The sequence below is a fragment of the Molothrus ater genome, chromosome Z (assembly GCF_012460135.2).
Source record: "Molothrus ater isolate BHLD 08-10-18 breed brown headed cowbird chromosome Z, BPBGC_Mater_1.1, whole genome shotgun sequence".
Taxonomy (NCBI): Eukaryota; Metazoa; Chordata; class Aves; order Passeriformes; family Icteridae; genus Molothrus; species Molothrus ater.
This window is the reverse complement of record NC_050511.2, coordinates 69,707,411-69,734,732: the sequence shown is the minus strand read 5'-3', so window position 1 is coordinate 69,734,732 and position 27,322 is coordinate 69,707,411. Positions and strand designations below refer to the sequence as shown.

At 44.5% G+C, this 27,322-nt stretch overlaps 1 protein-coding gene across 2 annotated transcripts in view; it reads left to right on the top strand.

Annotated features, from left to right (window-relative positions):
• Positions 1-27,322, top strand: part of ZCCHC7 (zinc finger CCHC-type containing 7) — a 98,233-nt gene that overhangs the window by 61,602 nt on the left and 9,309 nt on the right. For both annotated transcript variants that reach the window (XM_036403864.2, XM_036403865.1), the window contains 4 exons: positions 3,876-3,919; positions 5,059-5,184; positions 6,184-6,354; positions 14,480-14,515. In XM_036403864.2, coding sequence (XP_036259757.1) covers positions 3,876-3,919; positions 5,059-5,184; positions 6,184-6,354; positions 14,480-14,515 — 377 coding nt within the window. The remainder of the gene's footprint in view (positions 1-3,875; positions 3,920-5,058; positions 5,185-6,183; positions 6,355-14,479; positions 14,516-27,322) is intronic.

Below are 27,322 nucleotides of genomic sequence, written 5' to 3'. Positions count from 1 at the left end.
TTAGCAGTCAAAATCCAATTTTTAAAGCCCAGCTTGGAAATGTATTTGCCCTTCAGGCCCATGTATCATTGTGCCACAGCTTGAAGTGTCCTGTGTTACGGGGCTGATCATAACACAAAATAAATAAAATACATCTCGTCGTTCATTTTCCAATTAGAAAGAAGGGGGGCCATGACCACTCGCCGCCTTCTTTTGGGAAACGAGGTGCTTTATTTTCAGCGGGATGTCCAGCTCTGCGGCTCCTCTGTTGCGAGGCGGGTGATGACACAAACCCTGGCAGGGCAGGCAGAGCTTGCGTGAGGCTGGGTTTTGTCCCAGCCCTGCTGAGGGGAACAGGAGGGTGATTTTGGGGGGTCACAGCCGTGCCCAGCAGCGCCTGCCCCGCCTGGCCAGGGCAGCCCCATCAGCTGCCGGGGCCCTGCTGGAGCAGCACGGCAGATAAGGAAATTTTGTGAACCCTTCATTGTTTCTTCTGAGTCGGGGTTTTGTTCCGCGGAAGCAGATTGTTCCCCCGGGCAATTTCAGGTTTTGACTGCTGGTCCTCCTTCTCCCTCCTCCCCTCCTCTCCCTGTCTGGGATGAAAGAGGGGAGGTTTGAATGCACATTGAACAGTGGTCCTAAATCTGGCTTCACCCCGAGCGCTGCTCAGAAATTTACATTTTCATGCTGGTGGAAGGATACATGTGAATCTCAATGATCTTTCAAAATTTTTCTTTAAATAAAAGCAAAGCTGTTGCTCGCCATTCATCCCATTGTGCAGGGGCAGAGGACAGCCAAAATGTGGTACTTGATAAAGGGAGAACCTTGTGCAGGGCTTCCATTTTCATATAAATGGTGTATATTTTACATCCTCGTCCTCCCTGATCTGCACTTTGACAACACCATTTTCTCAAAGTATACATACAAGAATTTTATACAGTAAAGTCTGTTGTAATTTTTTAGTATATAAATATATATAATCATAATACAGGAATTCATCTTAATCTTAATATTAAACTTAGTGTAGAAATTAATATAATTTTATAAAGGAGATAGCATTTAACAAATGAAGATAAGGACGATTAAAAGCACAAATATATGAAAGATGTTCTTGGTTTTATTTAACTACAGAAAGCTTTAAATAAGTTTCATATGTGCAACTTTTCCACAGAAAAAGGGGGAAATCCTGACAGAGATTGTCTGAATACGACTTTAAACTGCTGTATTCTGAGGAGTAAAAATAAAACTAAAGCAAATACAGAAGCAAAGCAATCACAGCCCTTCGTCAGGCAGGAACCCACCTTCTGTGTGCATGCCCACCTTGAAGAAGCGTGGAGTGCTCTGCAGCGGTGCAGGCAGTGGCCTTGGAGGACACCAGGCGCAGGTGCCGTGCCAGGCTTGGCAAGGGGTGGAGGGCCCAGCAAACAGCCCGTGCCTGCCCAGAGCTGCCCTGTCTGCCCCGGGTCGTGGTCGTGGGGTGGGCACGAGCACCCTTGGGCAGCCCGCGGGGTGGGGCACCAGCGGTGGGGCCCGGGCCACTGTGCGTGGAGTTGGGGTGCCAGCTCCACCTGCCCTGGGCAGAGCCACGGGGACGCTGCTCCCGCCCGCGTGACTACAGACGAGACGAGGGCTGCAGAGAGGTGGCACCAGGGGATCCAAGGGAGCAGCCAGGACAGTGCAGGGGTGGCCGGGAACCACCCACGGGGCACCGGGGTTGCCTGCAGGATGCATTAATTCACCCTAATAAGCAAACAAAACCAGAAGGAACGGAAGGATCTGTCAATTTGAGACGACTTCTGTGATTTATTTTGTGATCTAGAGCCAGACAAAACACTGTGGTCAGTGAGAAATATTGCAGATTTTTCTATGTGTCTCTACAGCAGGATTTCTACTTGGTTGCAGAAGCAAAACTCTCCCTAGGTGTTTCAGTCTGAAGAACTTACTGTGTGTGAAAACAAAGCCTTATGCAATCTATTGTGAATTAGAATTAACTTTTATATCACCAAACAGATCTAGAAAAGGGAGATTTTGTTGTAATATTTCATTCAGCATTAAAGCTCTTATATTTATTTTCTGAGTGGAGCAGTTTTAGCTTCTTGTATTAGGAGTATTTGAATCATTGTATCACGGTTTTCCCCTGTGAAGCTGGGGATTTTGACAGTGAAGAAGAGAAACTTGGTTGGTTTGCCCTCAGGAAGGACATGCCTAGTGATTAACAGGAGTTAATTCGCTGGTAATTTTGATCTGTGACCATTCTGCATGTGCATTTCTGTGCAACACGGCACTTGCGGTGCCGACTGCCAAGGCAGAGCTTTGAATTACAAATACCTTTTTCTTTATGAATTAATTTCCTTAACAGGCATTTAAGCCATAAATAATGCACTCAAATATGGCAGCGTTTCTTTGCTTTTACTGATCAGCCTCAGAGGGCTTGGTGTTCCCCGGAGCTGCCCACGCTCGCTGCTGCCTGGGGCAGGGATGTGTCCCGGTCCCACCCGCAATCCAGCGGCGCTGGGCTGGCCCTGCCCGCGCTGCTGCAGTCCTGCAATGGCACTCACCGTGCGTGCCACCACTCAGGGTCACACTCATTCACAGCGCTTTATTAACTAACTGCCCTCTTCGGGCATTATCAATCGGTCTCGGTGGCAGCATGAGCCAGTGTTGAAAACTGAAATACCTGAGGGCGTTGCTCAGGTGAGAATGAGCTGTGAGCCCTGACTGCTGGATGAAGAGCAGCAGTAACCAGGGGCCGTGCTCCAAAGCACCCGAGTGACACACCTTGTGTCCCGACACTACATCACCTGCCTCAGCCAAAATCACTGACTTCTTCAGTAAATGAAGAGGAAGACATAAAATTATAGATGATACAGCTTTCATTTGCAGTCATCCACCTTCTAATGGAAATGAATAGTGCAATCAAAGCTGGAGACATTTTTGCCGCCTGTAAATGGTGATGATGCTGTGATTGTTGTTAGCAAGGCGGATGCCTCGGGTTGAGGTGCAGGATCAGGATGGGCCGGTGTGCATTTGGAGGTGTGCAAGCAGGCAGGATTACCGTGCTGCAGGTTGCGGTGCTGGCTGTGCGGCCCAGCGCCCTGTGCTGGGATGGATGCTCCTGCAGCGCGGGGAGCTGCTGTGGGAGCCCCGCTGTGTGTGCGCAGCCCGGGCGCTGAGCCGTGTGCGCACGCAGGATTTCTGCAGCTCTGGCTGCAGCCCTGCTCCTTTAGCTTGCTGCCCTTCCAGTTCCTTCCTGGTTTGCTTCTTTTCCCTCCTGCCAGCCCAAAGGCTGCGTGTGAGAAGGTGATGGCGTGACAGTCGATAATTCAGTGTGTCCTCCTGATTTATTGCACATTACCGACACTGTTTGGAAATAGATTTGCTCAGCTTACAGTCTGGGTGTGCGAGGTTGTGCTCAGCCGTGTTGGCATGCAGCACTCAGGATGCAGGGCTGGTGAACTGGCACGGAGGAAAGGTGTAAGCTCTGCAGAAACTTCTTGTTCTGTGTGCTGCCGCACTCCAGCTCGGGGCTGGAGCTGGGCATCCCCAGGAACGCAGGCAGGGGCAGCTCCGAGGGCTGCAATCAGGATCTTGGGAGCCTGATTTAATTCTGGAAGAATTAAATCCCCACCTGAATTTAAACCCCAGGGGTCAGGACAAGGGGGTGGTGTCAGAAAAACTTCTCCCAATAGCTGCACCTGTGCTGATGCTCAAGTGAGGCAGATTTGGTGCCCAGTGGGTCTGTAGCTTTCCTTTACCAAAGATGGAAATAATTTCTCCGCTCTAGTACATCAAAACCTGTTAGCAAGTTCAAGAACTGCAGTAATCATCATGTTTAAAATATTATTGAAAAATATTCATATAAAATAAATATAATTCATTTTAATTTTGTTTTTCAGGAGAAATTGATGTGAACTGGTCCATCTCTCATAAAGACTTAGAGGTAAATACAACCAAGTTTTCCTATAATTCTTTCTTTTGTTGCTTATTAACAAGCAGAATTAGTAAATGGGATTGAAAAACCCCTCTGTGGTGTTTTTGTGGTATGATTAGCAGTGTCCTCTCACAAGAGAAAGGAGTTCTTGTGTTGGGGTTGGCAGAGGCAGGAAGGGACAGGGGTGCCAAGAGCTGGAGTGCTTCCACAGACCGTGCCAGGGGGACATCAGCTCTTCCTTCCTGGTGTCTCTGGAACCCCAGAGCTGTTTGAGGGCAGCCTGGTCCCTTCCAGGCAGCCCTGGGAGCCAGCAGAGTGTGGAGCCTGCCCGGGCTCGCCAGGGGCAGCGTGGGGACACTGCAGCCCAGAGATCCCAGGCGAGCTGCTGCAGCACCCAGCAGGAGTGAGCTTCAGCTGCTCTGTCCTGCTCCTCACCTTTTTCCTTCCAGTGTCCAGTACAGCTGATACAACCAAGTGACATTCACAAATTCTTTCCCTGAGGGGAAATGGTATTTTTACACCTCTCCTGTTCACTCATCCAAAATTTCATGTATTTTTTTTTTAACTTGTGATGTTTATTAGGCAATGACAGTTGTAGATAGGATTTTCAATTCTGGCTGCCTACACAGAAAGTATGTGTGAGGTCACTGGGAGAGAGACAGTTTTTTCCAGCTTCTCTTTTTTTTTTTTTCCTCTTAAAGTCTTTCTTTACAATTGCAAATTGCAGATTTCATCCAGACTTGTATAGCATTGTACTTTGTCCAAGCAGTTTGCCTTAATGTGTGCAAGGGAATATGTAACTTGCATTTGCAATTGATGTTCATTTTATTTGTGTTCTGGAGAAAATTCCAGTTTGTTGTGACATAGCACAGTGAGTAAATCTTGGCTAATTGAGGGAAAGCTTCGCAACTGCAGTTTTAAATAGCAAAAAAGAATGTCCTGAAGCAGAAGTTCAAATGAGAACTTTCCTTCCAGACAATGCAGGTTTCTCTGTAGCAGAATTACCCATTCCAAACCTGGATGTGTAAATTGTACATGGGAAACATTAGATTTCTGCTGGATCACTGCCAGCAGTGACCTTTATAATTCCCAGTTCCCAAAGCACAGAATCTCAAGTGGTAAATGCATTTCTCTCTGTGTTTCACCAGGCACAGATCTCCAACTACGCGGGCGTGCGGCACAGCAGCACGCGGTACTACAGAGCGGACAAAAGCGTTACTTGTAGGAACTGCCACAGACCAGGACATTTGTCCAAGAACTGCCCCACTCCAAAGGTAAATGCAATGCTTAAATCGCTTGAACATTCAGCTGTTTTCCTAATAGACCTTTGTGCTTGCTGTTAGAAGCGTTGTTTCAGTGGTTTAGCCTTTCTTTGAAGCCGTGCTCTGAGTTGCAGGGTAGCTCGCACAAAGTCAGTTTACTGTGTGAAACTATCCCTCTGTTTAGCAATGTCACTGCTTTGATTGTTTTTATAAAAGAGAAACATGCAGAATTCTATCATATTGATTCATATTGAATGGTTTGTGTTGGAAGGGACTTTAAAGATTAATTTGTTCCACCTCCTGCCATGGGCCGGAACAACTTCCACTAAACCATGTGGCTGTAAACTGAGGAAAAAAAATCAAGTGCCATACAGAAACATCTTTTTTTTTTCATATGGTAAAACAGTCAGCAAGTGTAAAATATTTTTCAATTGTACTTTCAACAAGGAGAATGTATTGAATCAGAAATACAGCCTTAGTAAATAAGTGAAAGCAGAAAGTATAATGAGCCATGATAACAACAGCGTTAAAAACCATGGACAAGACAAAACTGGAGCTAACTTTAAGAAGCTCGGATAGATGCCACATATTCCAAAAGTTTGTCCTGTGGTTAAGGGTTTAAAAATCAGTCAGTACACTGTAAAGAAGTGGGAGCCATTGCATGACAGCCTGGATTTAGCAACCCCCACAACAGAATCTGTAAAACCCTCGGTCCTTGGGGCTGTTACCCACGAGAACACTCAGAATGAGCACATCCCACACGATCCCTGGGGGAAACACCCTCACTCACTGGGAAAACTGGCTTCACAGAGGTACAGGTTTGGCCTCAGAATGGCTGGCTGTGTGTTACATCTGTCCCTCCACATGCTGAATTTGTGAGGCTGTGCTGCAGTCTGGATGGCAGCGAGTGCCCCCCCAGCTCCCCCGACACAGCCCCTGCAGGGGCTGCAGGGCTGGAAGAATCTCCTGAACACTGTCACTTAATGTGATTCTACTTTTGCTTCTCCACAGAAACTTCCCCCGTGCTGTCTGTGTGCAGGAAGAGACCATCTGCAGCACAGCTGCCCAGCACGTTTCTGCCTGAACTGCTGCTTGCCCGGGCACTATTTCAGGGAATGCCTGGAGAGAGCCTACTGGAACAAGCACTGCAACCGCTGCGACATGAAGGGCCACTATGCTGATGTGAGTATGGCCCTTGGCACAGAGACCAGGCCTGGTTTGGTGTGTGCCTGTCAAAAACTGAATTTACAATGGCTACAATCTCTTCATGATACTTTGATTTTACATACTGCCTATTTGTAGAAGCATATGAAAGTGTTTAGTCGCTGCTTTACACTGTCAGAGTTTTCATGGAGAATGGTTCAAAGAAAACAAACCATAGCATTGTCAACACCTGGTCTTTAGTTTGGTTCAGTTCAGCAGTGGTGGACACAAAGGTCCTTTTTCCTGGGGAAGGAAAGGGGTAGGGAGGTTGAAATCAGGAGACGCGGTGCTGCGAGCGTACCAGGAAGGAGTAAAGAGTAACTCTGATGCATCGGGAGTTCAGATCTATGGTTCTTTCACTATGATCAGACAGTAATCAGTGAAAATACTATTAGAGAGAAGTAGTTTGGAGGCTTTGGGTTTGACAAGATCTACTAAAATAAGATATAGAAGAAAATTAAAGGGAGAACAAACATAGTTGTCTCTGTCTTTCATCTTGTATTACATTATTATGGTCTTATATGTCCCCAAAATTCAGTCCCATATGTAGCAGTCAAGCTTTTATGAGATTTTTTTTCTCTTGAATTAAACAGAAATAAGGATAAAAGGCAAATTGTGATAATTTTGGCATACATTCACACTCCAGTTTCTAACTATAGATATGGCCTATGTGTTTGGTTTTCAAATACACCTGTGGGATTCCATAAACACTGGATTTTTTTGAAACTCAGAAATATTTTAATCTCTTTCTAAATGTCTCCTTCCTGCCTTTAGTTTTTCTGTTTGGTCAAAGAGCATGTCACAGTGGAAAATGAGATGTGCAAAGGTCAGCCGGTGTATTTGGGAGTTGCTATTTTGTAGGATATTTGAATGTGTGCCAGATGTACTTTTGCTTATAGCTAATGTACCCACAATACCTTTAAAGAATGTGAATTGTACGTTTCTGCACCCTCATTCTGATAGGCAGTGAGACAAAATTGCAAACTGTAATGAAGCATCTTTTCTTAGCCATCTTTTCTCTTTTTTTACATTTTATGACACCAGTTTCATAAACTGATGTTCTTTTCTTCAAAGAACCATGAGTGCTCTATCATACAAGCATTGAAATCCTACCTGAGCCATACAGGTTATCAGGAACATCACAGCATGTATTTTTTTCTGCTCATTTGGGTCCACATTTAATCAGAAAGTTTTTTCCTTGAAAGTTTGGGCAGCTCTTGTGTGCTCCTGCATGGGAGGTGTGAAGCTGCTTGTGTCAGGTGAATACCTGGGTGAATACTGGGGCATCAGAGCAGGAGCTCACCTGCCCAGTCCTCAGAGAGAGATGGCATGGCAGAGCAGAGGCAGAGCAATCAATACCAACAGTAAATCTTTCCTGAGATCAGAGCAGAAAGCCTGTGAAGCCAACAAGTGGTCAAGACACAAAAGGCACACTTGGACAGGACAAGGTTGCTGCTCATGGCCTCAAGGTGTTTTTGGCATCTGGGATGTTCATAGTGGAAGAAAACCAGGGATGTTCCCATACTGAAACCTTACTTAGTGGAGGGGAGCACCAGAGAAGCTGTCAAATGGAAGAGAATGTGAGTGTTCCTACAAATCTGTGAGCGCTCGCCCGTTACCAAAACTGGGTAACAGCCAGTGTCTGGGTACCTGCCCAAAAGCTGCAGGGGAGCATGAGGGTGAAACAGCCCAGCCATGGCACCTCGTGCTTGCTGCATGAGTGTCGCTGAGTTCATAATGCAAGGGCAGCGTGCAGGGGATGTCCCAGGGAGAGCTGGGGGTCCCAGGCTGCCAGCTGCACCATGGGCACCAAGCCAGGGGCAGGAACCATGGCGGTGGCATGTTGGGATGGGTGCATAAACATAATATACACGGGGTGATTCAAGGCTGTTTTGTAAAGGAAATCCCACTTCTCAGGGATCTCTGGAGTTCTTCAAAGGTGCAGGTTGACAAGCATGTGTGTAAACATGATCCAGTTGACATAGTCTGCAAATTCCAAAAGGCGTTTTACAAAGTTCCTGGCCAAAAGCTTTCAAGCAAACTAAACAGGCATGGAGTAAGAGGATAAAGGTGGGATATGCTAGTGTACCATGGAAAAGGGTCAACAATGGGGCAACAAGAGTGGCTGAGAAGACTGAATTACTTACAGAGTCGGTGCTGTGAGCCAGCTGGGCAGAGCTCCCCAAGAACTGTAAGAGTCAGAGGGAGAACACTATAAAATGGCAATTGACATTGAGTGGCAATGAATGTAAAGTAAAACAATCCCATCTTGGCATATGGAATAACAGATTCTGCATATTACTGTTCAGCACTCCAATCCTAGTTATGAGGTATGATTCCACAAAAAATCAGTTTAGTCTTCACAAGCTGTAAAAAAGAAAACCAAACTGGTGAAATGTTAGGAATCATCAGGAAAGCAGGAGCACCTGGGCAAAGCTTTGGTCCCCACCTTCTGTATCCCTCAGCATGGCCACAGCTCCTCAGCCTGCAAGGGAGGTGACGGAGGGAAGGGTTTGTAAATCATCTGTGATGGGAGACAGTGGCCAGGGGTCATCATTTCTTCCAGTACACCTGGCAGTAGAAGCCAGGTTGAGGAGAGACAGTCCAAGGTGACTCTGTGTGGTGAGCAGCAGACCTGCAGCCTCCTTTCTGAGGGATGCAGATCTGCCCTGCCTCCAGAGGAAACAGGAGCAGTTCATGGGCGAGAAATCACAGAACCCTCCAACACCAGGTTGGAAGGGACTTCATGGATCATCTGATCATCACTGCCAGCATTTCTTGGCAAAAGCATGGTCTACACAAAACAGCCCAGCCAAATCCTAAGAGTATCCATTTCTGAGGAATCCATCACTTCCCTCAAGAGATGATTGTTCTCATCATGAAAAATTTTCTCCTGTGTCCACCTGAGATCTCCCCAGGAGTAACTTGGAGCTATCAGCCCTTGTCTTTCCCATGTGACTCCTTGTAGAAAAGGGAAATCTCCCATCTTCTTGTTACCAAACATATGTAATGAAAAGCTCTGGATGCTCAAAGGAAGTTGTAATTTGTCCTTCTCAGCAAGTTTACTCCCCTTTGCTGTAACACAGAGGGTGCAGAACAGGCTCTTGTGCACAGTCTGTCAGACTGACTTTCCACTTTGGTCCAGAAGTGAATGTGAGGCAGTTCAAGGGGCTTCACCTAGTTTGCTTAGGAAATATTCACAGTTACTTAAACCACTTTAAGGTCATGCATTTATGACCTGCTAGATCAGTCTCTTCTCCTGAGACAGCGCTGAGACCATACGGACTCCTCTTAGCTGGAGGTGCTCTGGAAGCAGCCCGGCCTCGCATGGTTTCCTTGGGAGGGTCAGCAGAGGAGCTGCTTGTGACTGATTCAGTGGCAGTTCGGTGGATGTCTTGAGCCTTGTGGTTGGTGTGCAGCCTCACCTGCCAGCAGCAGGGCTGGGAGAAGGGCTCCATGAATCTGCAGGAAGCAGGCAGAGGGGCAGTGTCTCCATGTATCCCTGGGGAAACCAGCATGCAGGTGCTCGGCGAGCTGGATGGGCTCTCCAGGAGCTGGCAGACAGCAGTGCCCAGGAGCCTGGTGCCCTGCAGCCACACAGTGTATGATGGCCCCATCCAAATGGCCAAAGACTGTATTGTCAGCACTCCTTCCCATGAGCCAGCTGGGTGCTTCGACTGCCATCTTCTCTGCATATTCTGAGAACATTCTGGGCGTGCCACTGGTCTCTTCTCTGTGGGCAGGTTCCTTCAGCCTTTGTTGTTTCTGGCAGACTGCGCTGGGCTGGGCTGGAGCTGGAGGTGCTGGGCTCATTCCACGGGGGCAGCTGGCATCCATGTGGCCCATTTTCCCTGGGCAGAGAGCACGATGTTTGCTGTGTCTCCTGAGCTCCCCAGTGTCCTTCCCCACGCTCCACCCCCTGGCTGTCCCCATGCACCCGAGGGCGAGCACACGGCCGTGCCCCCGAGGCCAGGGTGACACCGCAGTCCCCCAGCCCTGCCCGCCCGGCACCAGCGGCTGTCTGCACTGCCAGCGTGGGGAGAGGTCTCGACATCTGCTCGTGCAGGAGCGCCTTTGAAGGGAAGCATTGTGTGTTTTCCGCGGCAGTTCCCATGCGGAGGTGATGAAAAGTGTGTGTTTTGGCAAATCTTTTGTTTTATTGTGGTGGCTTGCAGCGGGGCAGCTCCAAGCAGCCGCTGCCTCTTTGACAAAGCACCAGAGGATTCTGTTAAAAAGTTGTGTTTAGTAATTGTAGTCGTCGTGTCAGACCATAACTGACTCGGAGCTGAAGGATTTTTGCGAGATGAGTAGCTATGCCAGCAGGGACCCAAGTCTCCTGGGCCAGCCGCGCTCTCATTAAGATTTGCCGCTAGCCGTGGCGGTGTTCGGCAAGTATGTGACGTGCATGCTGTTATTGTATGCTTGGCTTGTCAGCCTGCAGCTTTCTGACACTCACTTATGTCACTCTTTATTCAGAGACGAAGAAGCTTTTGATAATTTGACAAGACAAGCTCTTAAACGATCTAGGTCATGGCCTTCACTGTCTGTGATTGTGAACATATTTCCTGAAAGCCCTGTCACTCATCACAGCTACATTTTCTCCCGGGGAGCCGCGGGCCCGTCCCGGTCTCCTGTCAGCGCGTGCATTTTGGTTATTCATACGCCAAATACAGTAGCGGGTTTTGCTCGCCTTTGGCCGGCGCTCGCATGTTAGCGGGGCTAATCCTTCGCCCGCGCCCGCGCCCCGCCGCGCCGCCGTCGAGGGCCCTCGGCGCGAGGCAGACGCCCGGCCGAGGGGAGCGGAAAGCAGCAAAGGCCGCTTAGTGCCGGTTTTGTGTTTGCTCATTGTTGTGGAAATATGAGAACTGGTGGCAAGGGCCTCGTCTATTGAGCTCTCGAGTCCCGGTCTGCTGTCAGGGGCTGTTTGAGATTGAGTGTTTTATTTTCTTTGATGTTCACATTGGAGAATAGGGAAGTGGGAATTAAACAACAGATGCATTAAGCCGTTGTTCTGGTAAAACAATAATTAGCACCTGATAAAATTCAATATGGGTCAAAACATGCAGCACCCAGTCTCGATTCTCCCATTATGGCGCCGTGCAGCGGGTCAGCCTCAGGCACGAGTGGCCGCCCTTGCACAGGGCTGTGGCAGCGGTGGCACAGCCCTGGGGACAGCGCTGGCTCTGGGGACAGCGCTGGCTCTGGGGACAGCAGTGGCTCTGGGGACACCGGTGGCTTTGGGAACAGTAGAGGTGTGGCTCTAAGGACAGCAGTGGTACTGAGGACAGCAGTGGCTCTGGGGACACCAGTGGCTCTGGGGACAGCGCTGGCTCTGGGGACAGCAGTGGCTTTGGGAACAGTAGAGGTGTGGCTCTAAGGACAGCAGTGGCTCTGGGGACAGCAGTGGCTCTGGGAACACCAGTGGCTCTGGGGACAGCGCTGGCTCTGGGGACAGATGTGGCATGACCCTGGGGACAGTGACCCAAGGTGTCAGCATGTGCGGGCCCACTGCCCTCGCCGCACGCTGTGGCAGTGGCTCTGCCCTCTGGAGTGGGCACCTTTTGTGCTGGTACATCTAAATGCGAGTAAGGTCAGACCACTGGGGCAGGAAATAAATGCAATTTTATTTTAATGTAGTTCATCACGCTGCCACCGTAGCTGGGTACCACAGGGGCTTTTCTCTAAAGAAGGGCCATTCATGGTTAAGTTATTTTAAACAAATAAGGAAAATGGTGGGTTTGGCAGTGGTTCTGCCTGGCTATGCTGTCTGCCATAGCAAACCTCTCTGCCTCATTTGAGGAGCCAGTATTTGGTAGTAATTGTTAATCATACTATTTGTCATTCCATGAGATAAGATGCAGACAACAGCCCTGAGCTGATGCAAAGTAACGAGGTTCCTGGTTAAAAGCATCATCTCAAAAGAGCTGCTGTTTAACAGTGACCCCTCCTCAGCTGTTGTACCCCACTTGAGCAGTATTTCCCCAAGCCACCACCTGAATGAAGGAATATGCTTAGCCTTCCCTCACTACCTTCATCCTCTCCTTCTTCTGGTTTTCCCTCAGCCTTAGAAGGTCCCTGAAGATAAAACCCACCTCTGGACAGCACCACACAGGGGCTGGGGCTGTGCCTCTCCCAGGGTTTTGACAAGAGCTCTGCCAGCTGTGCTTCTTACTCACAGATACAGATTTTTGCTCAAAGTGACGTCTTTGTGTCCAGAGCAGAAGAAATACCCAACCAAACAATTATTCAAAAATAAGTAATTTTGATGATGATGATGATGATGATGATGATTATTAAATAGCAGTCGTGTGAGTAAAGGTCATAGCACAGAGTGGCATTTTGCCAGGATAGGACAACTCACTGATTGCAATTGTTCAACCATATTAGCCCAGGCACACTGTGGTAATCGAAAAGTATCCAGAACTAATGTATAAATAACTGCCTGCTACCCCTGAGCTGGACCAGCACAGCTGTCCTGCACAGCTGAAACCTCCTCAGCTCTCAGGGAGATGCTAAGAGCTCTGGTACAGTGTTTTTACAGGCTACGGAGTGTTTATGTGTTGCTCTCTGAACCCTGGCTAAGTTAGGGAAGGAGGAAAATCCTTTTGTTTGTGCTCAAAGACAGCTTGAGTGTGTTCAGACTGTCAGATCCGCGGTGAAGAATGTGATGTCCTTCACACATTTCCTTTATAGAAATATTAATATAAAACTCAAATGTTTACACACAGCATTTGAGTAAGAGGAGAAATGTTGAACCATTACACAGAACAGATTGTAGATTTTTCTGCAGACAATTATGTTACTGGTGGAATGAATAATAAATAATATCATTTCCATCACATCTGGGAAAAACACACTGTATGTGCCACAGGGTGACTCGCAAAAACTTGGATTTTATTTTGAGAGATACTGGTTGTGGTGTGTTGTTTTTTTTTTTAATTAACACGCTCCATCAAAATAAAAGAAGGCAAGAATTTGGGCACGAGTGAAAAATTTATTCAAAATCTAAAGAAGTGTTAATAGTACTCATTTGCAAGTAGTCATGAGGTTTCAATGTTCGAAATTGCAGCTGCAGCATATTATGGAGAAGCCGTGGAATACTACATTTCTTTTCCTTTTCTTAAAATGAAGGTTGGCAAACCAAGTTGCTAATTGTTCAAATGAGTACAGGGTTGTTCTTATAAGAAGGTAAATTTCTAAAGAGAAGTGAAAGCCCTCTGCTGCAGTAGCTGTGTACCAAAATGACAAAAAGTGACACAATTTCCGTGTCTGTCTGTGCCTCAGGGGCCATCAGAAATATCGTACATTTTGTAAAAGCATTAAGAACCTCTAAGAGAGGGATCTGAGCTTTAGTGACCACCAACACGTTCTGATTTTGTTTTAAAGATCCATGTTTTCCTTTTTACCATCTCTCATGTGTCCCTCAGGTCAATTGTGTCACTTCTGTGACTCAAAAACCTGCTTGGAAAATTTTTTTTTTCAACGGCTGCACTTAGGACTTGGTATGAAAGTCTGACAATTTTAAAAAATTAAAAGTAAAAAAAAAAGCAAGAAAGTGATTGTAAAAATAGCAACATTAAAGCAATCTGTTATGGTTCTTGTTTACAACTCACCTGACATGAGGCTGCTGAGGATTATTACATGTAACAATTATATTTTGATTAGGAAAGAGATACATACAAAAAAGATAAAATATTTCTGTTTGTACATGAAAGGAAGGCACCTTGTGATTTAATTTCTAGAGCGTTATGTAAATTTAAAATGTCAGAAAATGTAGAATTTAAATCTGCCCCTGTTTGTTTTGCAGCATTAATGCTTCCTACAGTCACGAACACACTGCTCTCCCAAACTTCTGCCCCTCGGAGAAAAAGGGCAGAGAGAAAACTGTTACTGGCTTTCTGACAATGGCAGGGAGTGTGTTAAACCAGTGTAAAATTCAATTAAACTGTCTAGCCGGGTTTTTGAAGCTGAAATGCAGACCCTTTCAGTTAAGCTTCTTATTTTCCTGTGACCGACACCAGTGGATACTGTGTTATGCCAAAACCAACAGGCTGTAAAGCACCTTGTTTCATGCTCCTAGCTGATCAATATTTTTATTTTCCAGGCTTGCCCAGAAATATGGAGGCAGTATCACCTAACAGTAAGTAGAAACACCTTTTTTATTTTCTTCTACACCCAACCTATTTACTCCTCTGTGAACTGCTGACCATAAAATATAGATAAGCATCTTCTCTGAGAAGATAATAAACATCTCAAGAGTTTTTGAACTGAAGAAGGCAATGAAACACTGTCACTATTTTTTAAGCATCTTTAAAACTTCTGTTTTCATTTTAATACTGTGATAATTAAATTAGTGCTTTGCCTCTCTTCTCTCAGTGACCACATTTACACATGGAAAGAGCGTTAAATTTTAAGTTGGGGTGCACAGCAGAAGCAGTAATCCCATCTCAGATATCCCAGATGCTGGTAATTAGTCACTCTGTGTGACAAAGCTTTCTTCTTAGATGAGTGAAATAAATCTCAGTTAGAGTGGAGACATGAATTTGAGGAAAAACACCTCTTAAACTTTTGCAGATAATTTATAATTAGTCAGGATATAGCGGTGACTGCTTGTTTGGCCTGCCTTAGTTGATCGCTAATCCCTGAAATAAGAAAATAAAACTTTGTGAAACTGTACCAGTTTATTACTTAGGATTTTTCCTCGTATGTAAAATGGACATAAAAATACAACAAAATGCATACAAATTTGTTTAACATTGAAACCTCGGACAGTATTTAACCAGTAAAAACAAATTCTTGCATTGGTGTCACAGTTCTTAAACATATTAATTTCCAAAATTGTCAGACATAAAAACACCTTTAAAAAATGAGGGATTTGTTGTTCCTCTGAACTTTTCATTGCTCCCCAGATTGGCCTCACACGAATTTCGCTGTTACAGATAATTAACTCCTGTTCTCTGCTCTCAACAAAGTAGAAAAGTTTCTCCACCACTTTTCTTTTTGGATCTTTAGTTTTTTCTCTGAAGTAGATGGTATGTGCTTTATAATTTGTGCCTCCACCTCTTCATGGCACTGGAATGCTCTTTTTTCTGCTTTTTTCTTCAAAATTCAATGAATAGAAGAAATCTGCACTTTAAACCTCTCATTTGTGTTTTGTGCATAATGATTCTAACACAAAGATCTGCCCTGGAAATCCTCCACCCTTCCTGAGAATTTACTTTTAAACAGATTTGGTAAAGACTTTTTGTTGGTTTGGTTGGTTTTGTTTTGGTTTGGTTTTTTTTTAAACATTATAATCCAAAAAAAGGTGCATTCACTGAGTATTTTTGTCTGTCTTGCTTTGGTTTGGTTTTAAAATGGATGAAAGAAAAAGGTAAATGCTGTCTTTCATTATAATCCCTAAGGGTGCTTGTAAAAACAATTTCTGAAATGTTTATAACACTTGGAACTTAATAATCAGATAGAAATATTTGGTGCAGTAACATCCTGGGTTCTGTTTCTTACTAAGATAAAAGATGTAATTTAATTTTAATCCTACCTGCCTGAATTGAAAATTCCTCAAAAAGTGTGTTGCCATCAACAATTATAAAATATTTTTGTCTGTAAAAAAAAAGCAGGGGTCAGCTTAAACTTGACCAAGTGCCATGCCAGGGCAAAATTTGAGGTATCTTGAGGCAGGAAATTATTTCTGTGGATTTTTTAGAAAGCATTCAGGGTCTACACTTAATGTAAAGTAAAGGTGAGAAACGGTGTCAAAACAAGTTCTTGTTAGAAAATGTAGTGGTTTCAAATATGGCCATATTATTAAAAGTACCCCTTTGGAAATTTATGGTGCTTTTTAGGGACATTTTGAAATGTGGTCAAATAGGCACACTCACAGATTAATTGGTCAGGCCCTACCTTCCAATAAATTTTTACTTCCAGTAAGATTTTTACTTTGCAGTGAATTGCAGTTTATCTGAAAATAATACACATTTCTGTCATGTGGGAAATGTTTTGCACCCCTTCATTTCTTGTATGGGAAGAGTACCTTCGGCTCAAAGTTACATTAGCATTTGGATAAGCCAGGAATTTAAAAATTTGTATGGCTGATATTTGCAATAAGTAAATTAAAAGAAACTGCATTATCTGAATTGTTTACAATTTAGGTTTTATTATTCCATTTAAATTTTCTCTTTTGCACCTGAAGCAGAGCAGAAGTAAATAATGTTCTGGCAAGAAACAAAACTTTTAAATTAGAATTAGAATTATATATAATGTTTAAATGTATTATATATATATATATATATAGCTGTAGGATTGTAACAAAAAGCCAAGGTTTTTTACTGTCATATCAGCGCTGTAGTATTTCATCATAGAAATTATCGTACGATTTTCCTGTCGTAGGAAAATTAAATATTTTGGTACAAAGAGGAGAGCAGCATTAGGAAAAATACCACAGGTTTAACAGAAAAGTGGTGTTGTGGCTGTCATGGCCCACAGATGCTGCCCAGCTGTTGGGGGCCACAGAAGAGCTTTTCATGCCCTTCAACCAGGGGCACAAGCACTGGAGTTAAACTGGATTTGGTAACTTGATGGCAAGTGTTCCACATGTGCAGGTCCACGTATGTGCAGAGGAACTGGGGCGCTCAGTTTGGTGATAATACACCGGATTTCGGCACCATTCGCAGGAGGCTGTCACAGTTTGTCTGAGTCTTTTGCCTTCTCTAAAGTATACTTGGTTAATTTCTGTGAACGCTGGTGAGGAACCACCCAGCCTTCCGCGTCTGTCCCTCATGAGGCTGTTGGTTATTATATTCATTTTGGGTCACTTTCCTAGGAGATGGACTGCCATCTATTGACTCCTCGGAGCCCCTGCACGGCGTGCGGGGCCGCCGGAACAATGACTCAATAACAAACCCTCTCTGCTCTTGGGCATGGTGGTGGGGTTTGTTGACGTTGGCCATGGTGACAAATTTGAGCACATTGCAAATAATTTGTTGTATGGGCAGAAACATCTTATTCCAGCCAAAACAGACTGCCAGCACAAGGAATCTTATGAAGAAGTGGCAAAAATAATTGTAAGTGGAATATTTTAATTTGCCTTTTGATGGAAAAAAAGATTATCATAAGGCATGCAGTGAAGCTTAAATCTAAGGGCTGTGTGATAATCAAAGCTTTATATGTGGCTGAAAGTACTTTTTTTGAACTTACTCTTTCAACTCTTTTAACTAAAGTTATTCTGAAAAAAAAGCCAATCAAAGCCAGCAGAAAAATCCAACTCCCACTGTGGTTTAAAATACTATTTAATAACCTCTTTAAGACAGTGATTTAAAACTTTTACAGATCATTTTCTTCACAACTACACTCTGTATTTCTCCTGTGTCAGAGAAGGGCAATTATATTTGTCAAAATATTTTTCAAGTTTTATTAGTGTAGTTTGTGAATTGGTTCATACCCACTAAGGTTTATCAAAGGGGTTATTGTCTATCAAAAAACAGGACAAATACTTCTTTGACAAAGTCAGGATAAACATTTTTGATCAGAGCTTGCTGGAGTGTCAGTGATGAAACATGTGATTTTTTTGGGGCAAAAGGCATTTGGAGCCCTTGTTGAGCTCTTTGTTCTGGGTTATGAGGAAGCTTTGCTTACAACTGTGACTTCCTAAATGCCAGGTGCTCCACAGACCCTGAGAAGCATGGCCCATGACCCACAAGACATGCCATCGCATCATCCCCTCTGCACCCTACGGGTACAGGGGCGCACACTGCCGTGTTATTTCAGCCTCAGAGCACTGGGCTCTTTCTCGTTCCCTTTTTCCTGTCACTTCAGATTTGAGCTATAAATGTAGTGATATTTATTATGCATTTTAAGTGGAGGCCAGGTTATAGCCCTCTAACAAACAAAAAAGACAAACCCTAAATCACACTAAAATATCGGTGGAAAAACTTGTGGGAGGGCACCCAATGATCGTCTTTTGTTTGTTTCAGTTTTGCAGTTTATTCCTTAAAAAATACAATATTTCCCCTCAAGTTTGACCTGCTGCCCGTGCATCTTGCGGTGGTGCGGCCTGTGGCTGCTGCTGTCGTCAGTGGGCCCAGGCTGCGGAGGGGCAGCGCCGGGGGTCACATTCTGCAAGGGCAGCCCTTGTCCCCGCTGCTGCTGCTGCTGTGGGCAGCCCGGGGCTCTGCGCTGGCCGTCCGGGGGGCTGCCCGTGCTGACCAGGGGCCTGGGCTGACCAGCAGCCTGGGATGCCCACACTGACCAGTGGCTGCGGCCTCAGCTCCGTCCCATGGCCTGCGCGGCCTCTGTGGCCTGAGCGGCCTGCTGAAGCTGCTGCCAGTGGTAGCACCCACCCAGCAGATGACATCAGTGGAGAAAAAGAGGAAAATTATAAATTTTCAGGGTCCAGAGACCGTGTTTTGCCCTGGGTGTGAGGTGCACTTGTGCTGCGAGGCCCCAGAGTGTGCATGGCAGCGCCGGTGCGGCAGCCAGCCGTGGGCACGGTCCTCGGCGTGTTTCATGTTTTGTCAGATGGAAACAGGCCGGCTCCAATCTCATCACATCTTATTGTCAGAGTGGTTTGTGCCATGCAGGAAGGGATGCGGCCAGTGCGGCCCGGAACCAGGATGAGGACACCACAGTCAAAAAGGAGTGAACTGTGCAAGTGTTAGAATCCTCTTCAGTAAATAACAACTGAGTAAGGAAATTCTGTCCCTAAAATGGATAGAGCAAGTTTTTTATTTTCCTGAGGTGTTTCTCGCGGTTGATATGTGTGTTAAAACATAAATTTCAGTGGGACAGAGCATTTTCTTTCTGTAGGGATGTCTCATTTTTAAAAACCCCTTCATGCCCTGGTGCCGCTCCAGCCAGCCACGCTGGCTCTGTCCCCTGTGCCCTGCCTTCACCAGCCTCGTCTGTGTGAAATCTCACAGAGCAAGATGGCCACCAACAGAGCTTTAGAACCATCAGAATTTTTAATTAGCAGAAGCTACCATTTAACACACTTTTTGACAGTTTGTTAATCTTACTTTTAATCCGCTTACATAAAGGAAGGTGAACCAGGAACTGGCTGATTTCGCCCGGTGTATGAAGGACACGAAGGGACATGCGTCTTTTGTGTTTAAATGTTGCGCTCAGGTTTCTTTGTGTGCATGATTAAAATTCCTCGTGGCCTGCTACTTTTTTTCTGAAAATGTAAGACATATCCCTGGAAGTCAATTTCTCTCTGTTACGCTGTGACTTCCAGAAAGGAAAAATAAAAAATAATACAACCCTGGCAAAAAATATTTAGGCTTGAGAGAGAGAGAGAGGACATTTGGTTTCCAGAGATTTTTTTAGGTGTTGAGCGGTGAGGGAAGGGATGGCTTTAGGAGCATTTTGGGAGGAGGTTAATGCCTGTTTTTGTTGCAGCTGTGGCTGTGACACGGCCCCAGGGCTGGCTCCACTGGCCATGACACAAAGCCACAGGCCGTGGGGTCAGCACTCCTCTGGAATGCTTCAGCACCTGGCCAGTTTCTCTCCAGGTGTATCAAGGCTATTTCTAGCAGGAATTAAAAAAAAAGGCCTGTTTGTGAAATAGGCAATGTATTCTCATATTTTGGAATCTCGGAGTGGGCCCTCATGCCATTGCTTCAGTATCCGTTCAGCAGGATATTTTACAGAGAAGGCAGCTCAAAATTCCTGGGGTTGTGGATTTAGGGTAAAGATGACTCTGGCTCTTGTGGGTTTCGGGGCACAGGAGCACCTGGAGCATGATGGTGTCCACATACCTGCTTGGGTTCTTGAAGGATTCCTGCCTTTTGAGAGGCTGCTTGCCCTGATAGCCAGAGGAGGAGCGGGGGCAGACCTTGGCCAGCAACAGGCAGATATTTTGGTTTTAAACTCTCTGTGTTTTAAACTCTCTCTTGTCCAAACCTGATCCGTCTTGCAAGTGGTTTTCAGTGTCAGGGGTGCTGCTGACGTGCTGCCAGCCCTGCACAGCTCTCCTGGAGAAAGCCAGCAGGTCAGAGGAGGTTGGTGTGTGGGCAAAGCAATTTTACAGCTTATTTTCCCCCACTAATTGTAATTTGCTGTGTTCCCACTCTCTTTCAAGTTTCAGATATTTTTGAGGCTATCAGAAACCCAAACCCCAAATATTTCTCTATTGCAAAGCAATCATAAATCATATTTCACAAAACATATTCTGTCTGATAGCTTTTTTTTTTTTTTTTCAGAAAACAAAGACAGTTTCAGGTCCTGAATAACTGTTAGGTTTATGAATTCAAAGCATATGCTATAGCTTTTTAGTACAAATGCTAGCTAAAAGTTCTTTCCCAATTTTTATTTGAAAGGTGTATTTAGATTATAATGGGGAAAAGAAGTAGCTTTAGTAACCTTGTATAAATTTTCTGCAAGGACATTTTGGGTGGGATTCAGAACCTTCCAGCAGCACGGGTACCACCTGCCACTCACCTTCATCATGTAGCAACCATGGCAGGAAGTGTCCTCCTTCTCTGACTTTTATCTGTCTCGTGCTCTTCTGCACCAGCTCCCCAGAAAACAAAATAAAAGGTGCTTTAAGATTGAGGGTTAAAGAGAGATTACATCTGGACCAAAAATTGTATTTCTGTATATTTCTGGAAGCAGTCTGGAAATAGGGAGAGAGTGGAATGGAGAGCTGGGCTGGCTGACCATTTCTGTGATTTTGGGGTTCCAAAACTGGCGTTGTTGTGGTGCTTGTCTTGGAGAGCGGCACCGCTCAGAGCACCCTGGCTCCGGCATGGTGTTGAGGTGGTGTCAAGGGCCCTGTTTGCTGCAAAAGCAGTGTCTTTCACTGTGAAAGGGAAATGGACAAGAGCAGAGGATGGAAATAAATGTATTTTACTATTTTAAATCTCTGGTTAGCTCACTCCCGCGTGCCTCGGCCGAGTGGCGGGACGAGTGCACTGCTCTTTGTGCAGTCCACGATATTTGGTGGCATGTGTCCCTCCAGCCCTGCACACCCAAAACCAGAGAGGTTTGGGTTGTTTTTGTGATGCACCAAAGCTGTTGGGTGAGTGGGTAATTAATCAAAGAGAATAATCAAGGAAGGTTTGCCGCTGAAATATTTCCCCTTCATATACTCAACCGCAATTCTCTTCAGGGAAAGAATTAAGATTATTATTTTCTTTAATGCTTACAAATTCTGTTTAAAAATTTCACCTCTCTTTCCTTTCATCTGAAAAGTCGAACTTACACAAGCATTTACATTCTTATCATGATTTCAAGTATTAACCATCTAAATAAGGAAGATAGAATTTTCAAGCTAAAATGAGGTTTCCAATGCATTTTAAAAATATTTGAGATAAAAAAAATTCTGTGCCCTCTTTCTGCAATCAGTGCTATGCATGAATATTCATATTAAAGTTCCTACATCCTGAGAATTTCTCCAAAATTTCTCCAAACTTGATAAGAAGGTGTCTTTTTTAAGTTTTGTTAGATCTTTGAACCAGTGTCAAAATTCTGTGGGAAGCCAAAAATCATCTGCAAATTTAACAGACATTTTAAAATGTGAAAAACACCACAGTTGCACATAATACGCATAAATGCCATAAAATGGATTTTTGTGCATTTTCATATTGCAAAGTGGAAAAAGTATAAAAAGACAGTAAATCTCTTTGCACTGCGTGGTTCATCTTGCTGGTGATTCGTGTGTCGCAGCAGCCTGGAGCTCGTGCTGGTAAGACAGTAACTTCCTCAAGTTATGCTCGATCATGTTAATAATCTACGGATTAGGGTTCCCTAAAAATATTCACTGATTTAATTCCAAGAGGGTCTATCATGTCAATGATATTAATACATCTTGTTAGGTCCTGTCATGTGTATAGAAAAGTTTCTATCCCCGTGACAGAATTATCCTGATTTTGATTTCAAGTCTTGAAGAACCCAGTATAAAGGGAATTAAAGGAGGCAGGGCCCGCACAGAGTGGTGAGGAGCACGGAGCCACGAGCAGGTGCTGGCAGAGCAGCCTCAGAAGTGTGTGTGAGCTGCACTGCGTGTGCACACGCTGTGCCACCCACCCAGGGCCACAGAAGGAGGCATCCCGCGGAATTTTTGGCTGCAGGGGAGTGAAGCCGGCCCTTTGGTTTCGACTCACTTTTTAATGTTGAATTTGGGTTGAATTACCGTTTGACAAACATACCCCAACAGCCGTGAGAGCAGCTCTGCAATGGGCTACAGCCCCCATGGAGCAATGGGCACTCCAGTCTGTGTCTGGCTGACAGGGCCCCTTTCCCTGCTCCTTGCTGTCTCCACGCTGCAGCGTGGTGGCAATGCTGCCCGGTGTGGGGTGGGCAGCTGGTGAGCAAGAAGCGTTGTTTTTACACCAGAGCAGCTGAGGAACTCGCAAGGGAAGGACAGTCACTGCCAGCTTTGGTTTTTCTTACACCTGTGTCCAAAAGTGGCTTGTATTTTTCTTTTCCTTTTTTTCTTTTTGCTCCCCTCAAACTTGCAGGTTTTCCACCTGTAGTCTCTGCTCACCTTGTAGCCAATAGAAATTATTTGTGTGTTGTTTCTTGACTACGCAGTTAATTCTGTTTCTAATGAATTTTTATAAGCTCTTTTGGCACTTAAAAAATGGAGTGATGAGCACCTGCGCAGGAGTACAGACACTGGAGGGTTTCTGTGGACTGTGGAATAACCCTGAGAAATCTCCTCCTTTAAAATTAATTGCCCTGGATTTCAATGAGATACCCAGTTTCTGTCTGTTTTGATGCCAGATGAGAGCTGGTTAAATTCATTCTGATTTTCTGATGGTGGCCTCAGGAAGGAGAGAGAGGAAAAACGATAGCACTGAGATACTCAAAAGTTGGTCTGGAGGAAACTGTTTGGGTCAACAGCATACTTATGTGGTGCGAGAGAGCAGAAATCTGATATGCTCTGATCCATTTTTAGACACTGTATACTATTCAGGAAGTCCCAAGTCACATTAAAGTAAAAACTGCATGGAATTGAAAACAATTTTTAAAAAACAGATGTGCAAAAAGGAGACGGAGAAGCTTTTGTTCATCAGTGGTTGTGTACAAGCTGTCACACATTTCCACAAGGACATATTTGGGATGAATGTCACTTGTCATGAATCTAGGTGCGAATAACTGCTATTCCTGAATATATATGATGCTCTTTAATGGAGAGCACATGAAAAAATTATGAGAAAATGGATAAACATTACCACGTGCAATTGGCATGTTGGTAATGTAAGGAAAGTGCTTCTGTGAAATTGTCTGTTAGTGAAGGATGCTGCATGCTGAAGCCCAGCTGCTGGGGAGTTTAAAGGGAAAAGGTTCAATTCTTATCTATTTAAAACGTACCCCAAAACTCACTTCTAGCAAACTGATGCACTGCTCACATCGCATCTCATATTCCTCAGCAGAACTAGAAGTTTTTCCCATGTTTACTTTCATTTTAACTGTGATTAGAAACCACTTAAAAAATTATTAAGAGTCTGTTTATCAATAAATACCTATTAAGAGTGCTCCCCTAAGAAACTTTTTCAGATGTGATACTTCCTCCTTTTGGGTGCAGTGGTGAGGGACCATCAGTAGATGACATAAAGATTAAAGTGAGAGAAAGGAAGCTGTAACTCATCCAGAATGACAGTAAAAATTAAAACCTTCGGGTTTGTCACACTCCCCCGTGTATTAGCTAATAAATATAACTGTGCTTTAGTTCTGTTCATCTTCTGATTTTACAGGCTTTGCAAATGTTTGTTTTCAGATTAATGTATAAATGTATGTGTAACTATGCATATGCTTAGCGTGGGGGCCGCCGGTGCCGCGCCCTGGCAGAAATATAGATATATAGCGATGTATATAAACATTTGGCCAATCCCCTAACAAACATTCAAATAAAATATACATGTCCCAGTGCATGAATCTCCCCCTCCTCCTCCTCCTCCTCCTCCTTCTCCTCCTCTTCCTCCTCCACCTCCTTTTCCTTCTTCTCCTCCTCCTCCTCCCTCTCCGCACAGTCTCTCCCCACCTCCCCCACCCCACTTCAAAGCTTGTGGTCCTTTCTCCATCCGTGTACTAAAAGGTTTCTTTGTGAGCCAGGCCATTTGTCCGTCATTGTTTGGGGCCCAAACGGTGGTAAAATACCCTGTCACCGATCTGGAGCACGGTGAATGGCAGCTTCTCTCCGGACAATTGGCGGCGGTGCCGAGAAATATTCCTGAGAGGATTATTTAACCTTTCAATTTAGGGGGCACAAAGCCCGGCTGATTAATGAACTTTCTGATGGGCGCCGATAAGCGGATCTATTTCTTTATTTCCTCCAAAAGTGATTCCTTCTCCTGTCCCATATTACTATAATCTTAAACATAAAATGTGGCAAATAGATTAAAAAACAGCACTAAAGAGTTTATCTGGCTAGCAAACTGAAGGAGCTAAATTAAAATTGGTAATGAAAGCAGTGGCTGAGCCCTGTATATGGTTTTTAAATGCGCTGTGTATTTTGAAGAGACTTATTCTCCAGCCTGCCTGGTAATGACTGCTTTGGGTGCGCGGTTCGGGTCCAGCTTCTGTTATCCCCCCAAAAAAATGAGTTGTGTTATCTGGATGACTGCAGACACATATGCATCCCCCTTTCTCACTGCATGGGCAGACAAGGTCGATAGCATTACAAGGTATTTGTGGCAGTGCTTGTTTCAGTTTTCAGAGCTGCCAGTTTTCAGCCAGATTTGAATTACAAAAGAAGAAGCTGGCATGAAAATTGAAAGGGTTTATCGGCTAGTCTGAAGCCTCATAGCACATTGCTTATTTATGCAGTCCATTTGCACCAGGAAATGTAAAAAGGAAATACATTTTAAAAATAAGGTCATAAAGACCCAGATATGTTTAAGATGGCAAATAAAATATAGATACCTATAATATCTTTCCAGGAAACGATTTCACTTAATGTTGCACATTACTTCGGAGGAGCATTTATGTTACTGTCATAAATTTGTGCGTTTGTGTCACCATACAGATAGTCCCCAGGGATTAGGAACGAAGTGTTTGCTAACTTACTTTAAAATTAAAATAGAAGGGCAGATAGGTTTGTAGTTTGAGAGCCACATCAGGAACAGTTAGAGTTTAGTGCGCCATCGTTTTTAAATAACGTTTTGCATTCCCTGTAAAATTAGCCATGGACGGCTAGAGAGATGCCACCACCTTTGGAGAAAATTGGGATGCCTTTTAAACCATGAAGATTTTGAGGCATTCAGGGATTGTATTGTTGTTATCCTCACTATCTTGCATACATTCATTTTCTCTGTGAACTTGAGGGGTTTTTGTCCGTTTCCTAGAGAAGACTTTTTGAATTAATATTTTAGGGTTTTCTCTTCTGCTTGTAAGAGTATTAAAAGATTGCATTCATTTATTTTAAATATATAATACTGTACATTTTGTCTCTTCTTTTAGCGTTTTCACACAGTCAATTGTAGATGCTATTTGCATCTCTTTAAAATGCATTGTAGAAATGTCTTATTTCTGTAGAAAGAGATCACTTCACAGTGCTCGTACTGTGGACCGGGCAAGCTAAATTTCTTCCTCTGGGAAAGGTTTTGGTTTCCCAGACTGTACAATCAAAAATTAAAATTTGATTAATTAACTGGTAATTTAATGTGTATCATGGCTCAAAAAAAAAAAAAAAGAAAAGAAAAGAAAAAAGAAAAGAAAAAAAAAAGGAAGAAAAGAAAAAAAGCCCTAAAAGATAAGTGAAGCCACTTTTTTCTTGGTTATTTCACTGTGTTTTGGTGATGTCCAAATGTCACGAGCAGATTTAGTAAAGTGTAAAGTGTAATTTGTGGGAAGATGCTCAGGTTGGACCTCCACAACTCCTGTGGGAAGAGAAAGGTTTTATTAGATAGCTGTAAAAAAGAAATAAAATTCAGTGAAGAAATTATTTCATTTGTAATTGTTTGGAGTTTAGGGGGATTAAAAGTCAAAATACTAAATGTGTATGTTTCTTGTTTATTAGCATGCACCAAGCTCAGTGTGTTTCTTTCATGAATTTTCATAAGGATTTTTACTACGTAGCATGTGTGGCTTAATGATGCAATCACCTGATAGACTGGGAAGACTCCAAAGGAGACGTTCCGGTCTGTTGTGTACATAATACTTGTTTCAAAAATCTGCCTAATTAAGGAATTACCCAATGGAATGCAAGTCTACTGGGTGCATGACACGGTTAAAGAAAATAACAACAACAAAAACCCTGGGTATAATTACAATATTACATGATACCTTATATTGGCAATTTGGAATATAAGGGAATGATGCTAACCTGCCATTGTTTCAGCTGGCATGCCAGTAGATTATGATAATTTGTAGGGGAAAGTAAATGTATATTTTCCCATGATGGAGCTGCTGTGACCTTTTCTCTGCCCAGCTCCAGCCTGCAGCCACAGCGCATGATGATTCACTCAATGCTTGTCTTGCAGTGGCTCTAGGAAGTGGTGAAACGTTGCTGAGAATGGGTTTTGCTCCAGGCCACCTTGGTCTTGTTAGGTTGCAAACACCACCTTTGGTGGTTTGCAACGCTTGTGCTTCACTGTGGTGGACAAAGTGGTGGAAAGAGTGAAATTATTCTCAGAGGTGTCGCAACTGATGTTGGATGTGACCACCCAAGAGCACCTCAGAGCAAGGCTTCATCAAGCAGGGGGCAGCTGGTGGACTCATGGGCAATGACCTTGGTTCCATCAAGCGGGCTCCTTGGCTCTGGGAACTCATCTGCATGTGGCTCATTTGTCGGGGTGGGTTCCACGGGTGCAGGAGCAGGGTGGGAAGCTTTCCTCGTGGCAGGTTGTGGGTCCCGTGTGTGTGCAAGAGCTCACTCTGCACAGCTGGGGCCCGGCTGCCACCACACATCACACTGCATGTGTGTGTCACCCCACGCGTGACAGCCTGGGCACAGCACACCTCGTGCTGCATATGCTGTGTGTCACAGCACACGTCACAGCACACGTCA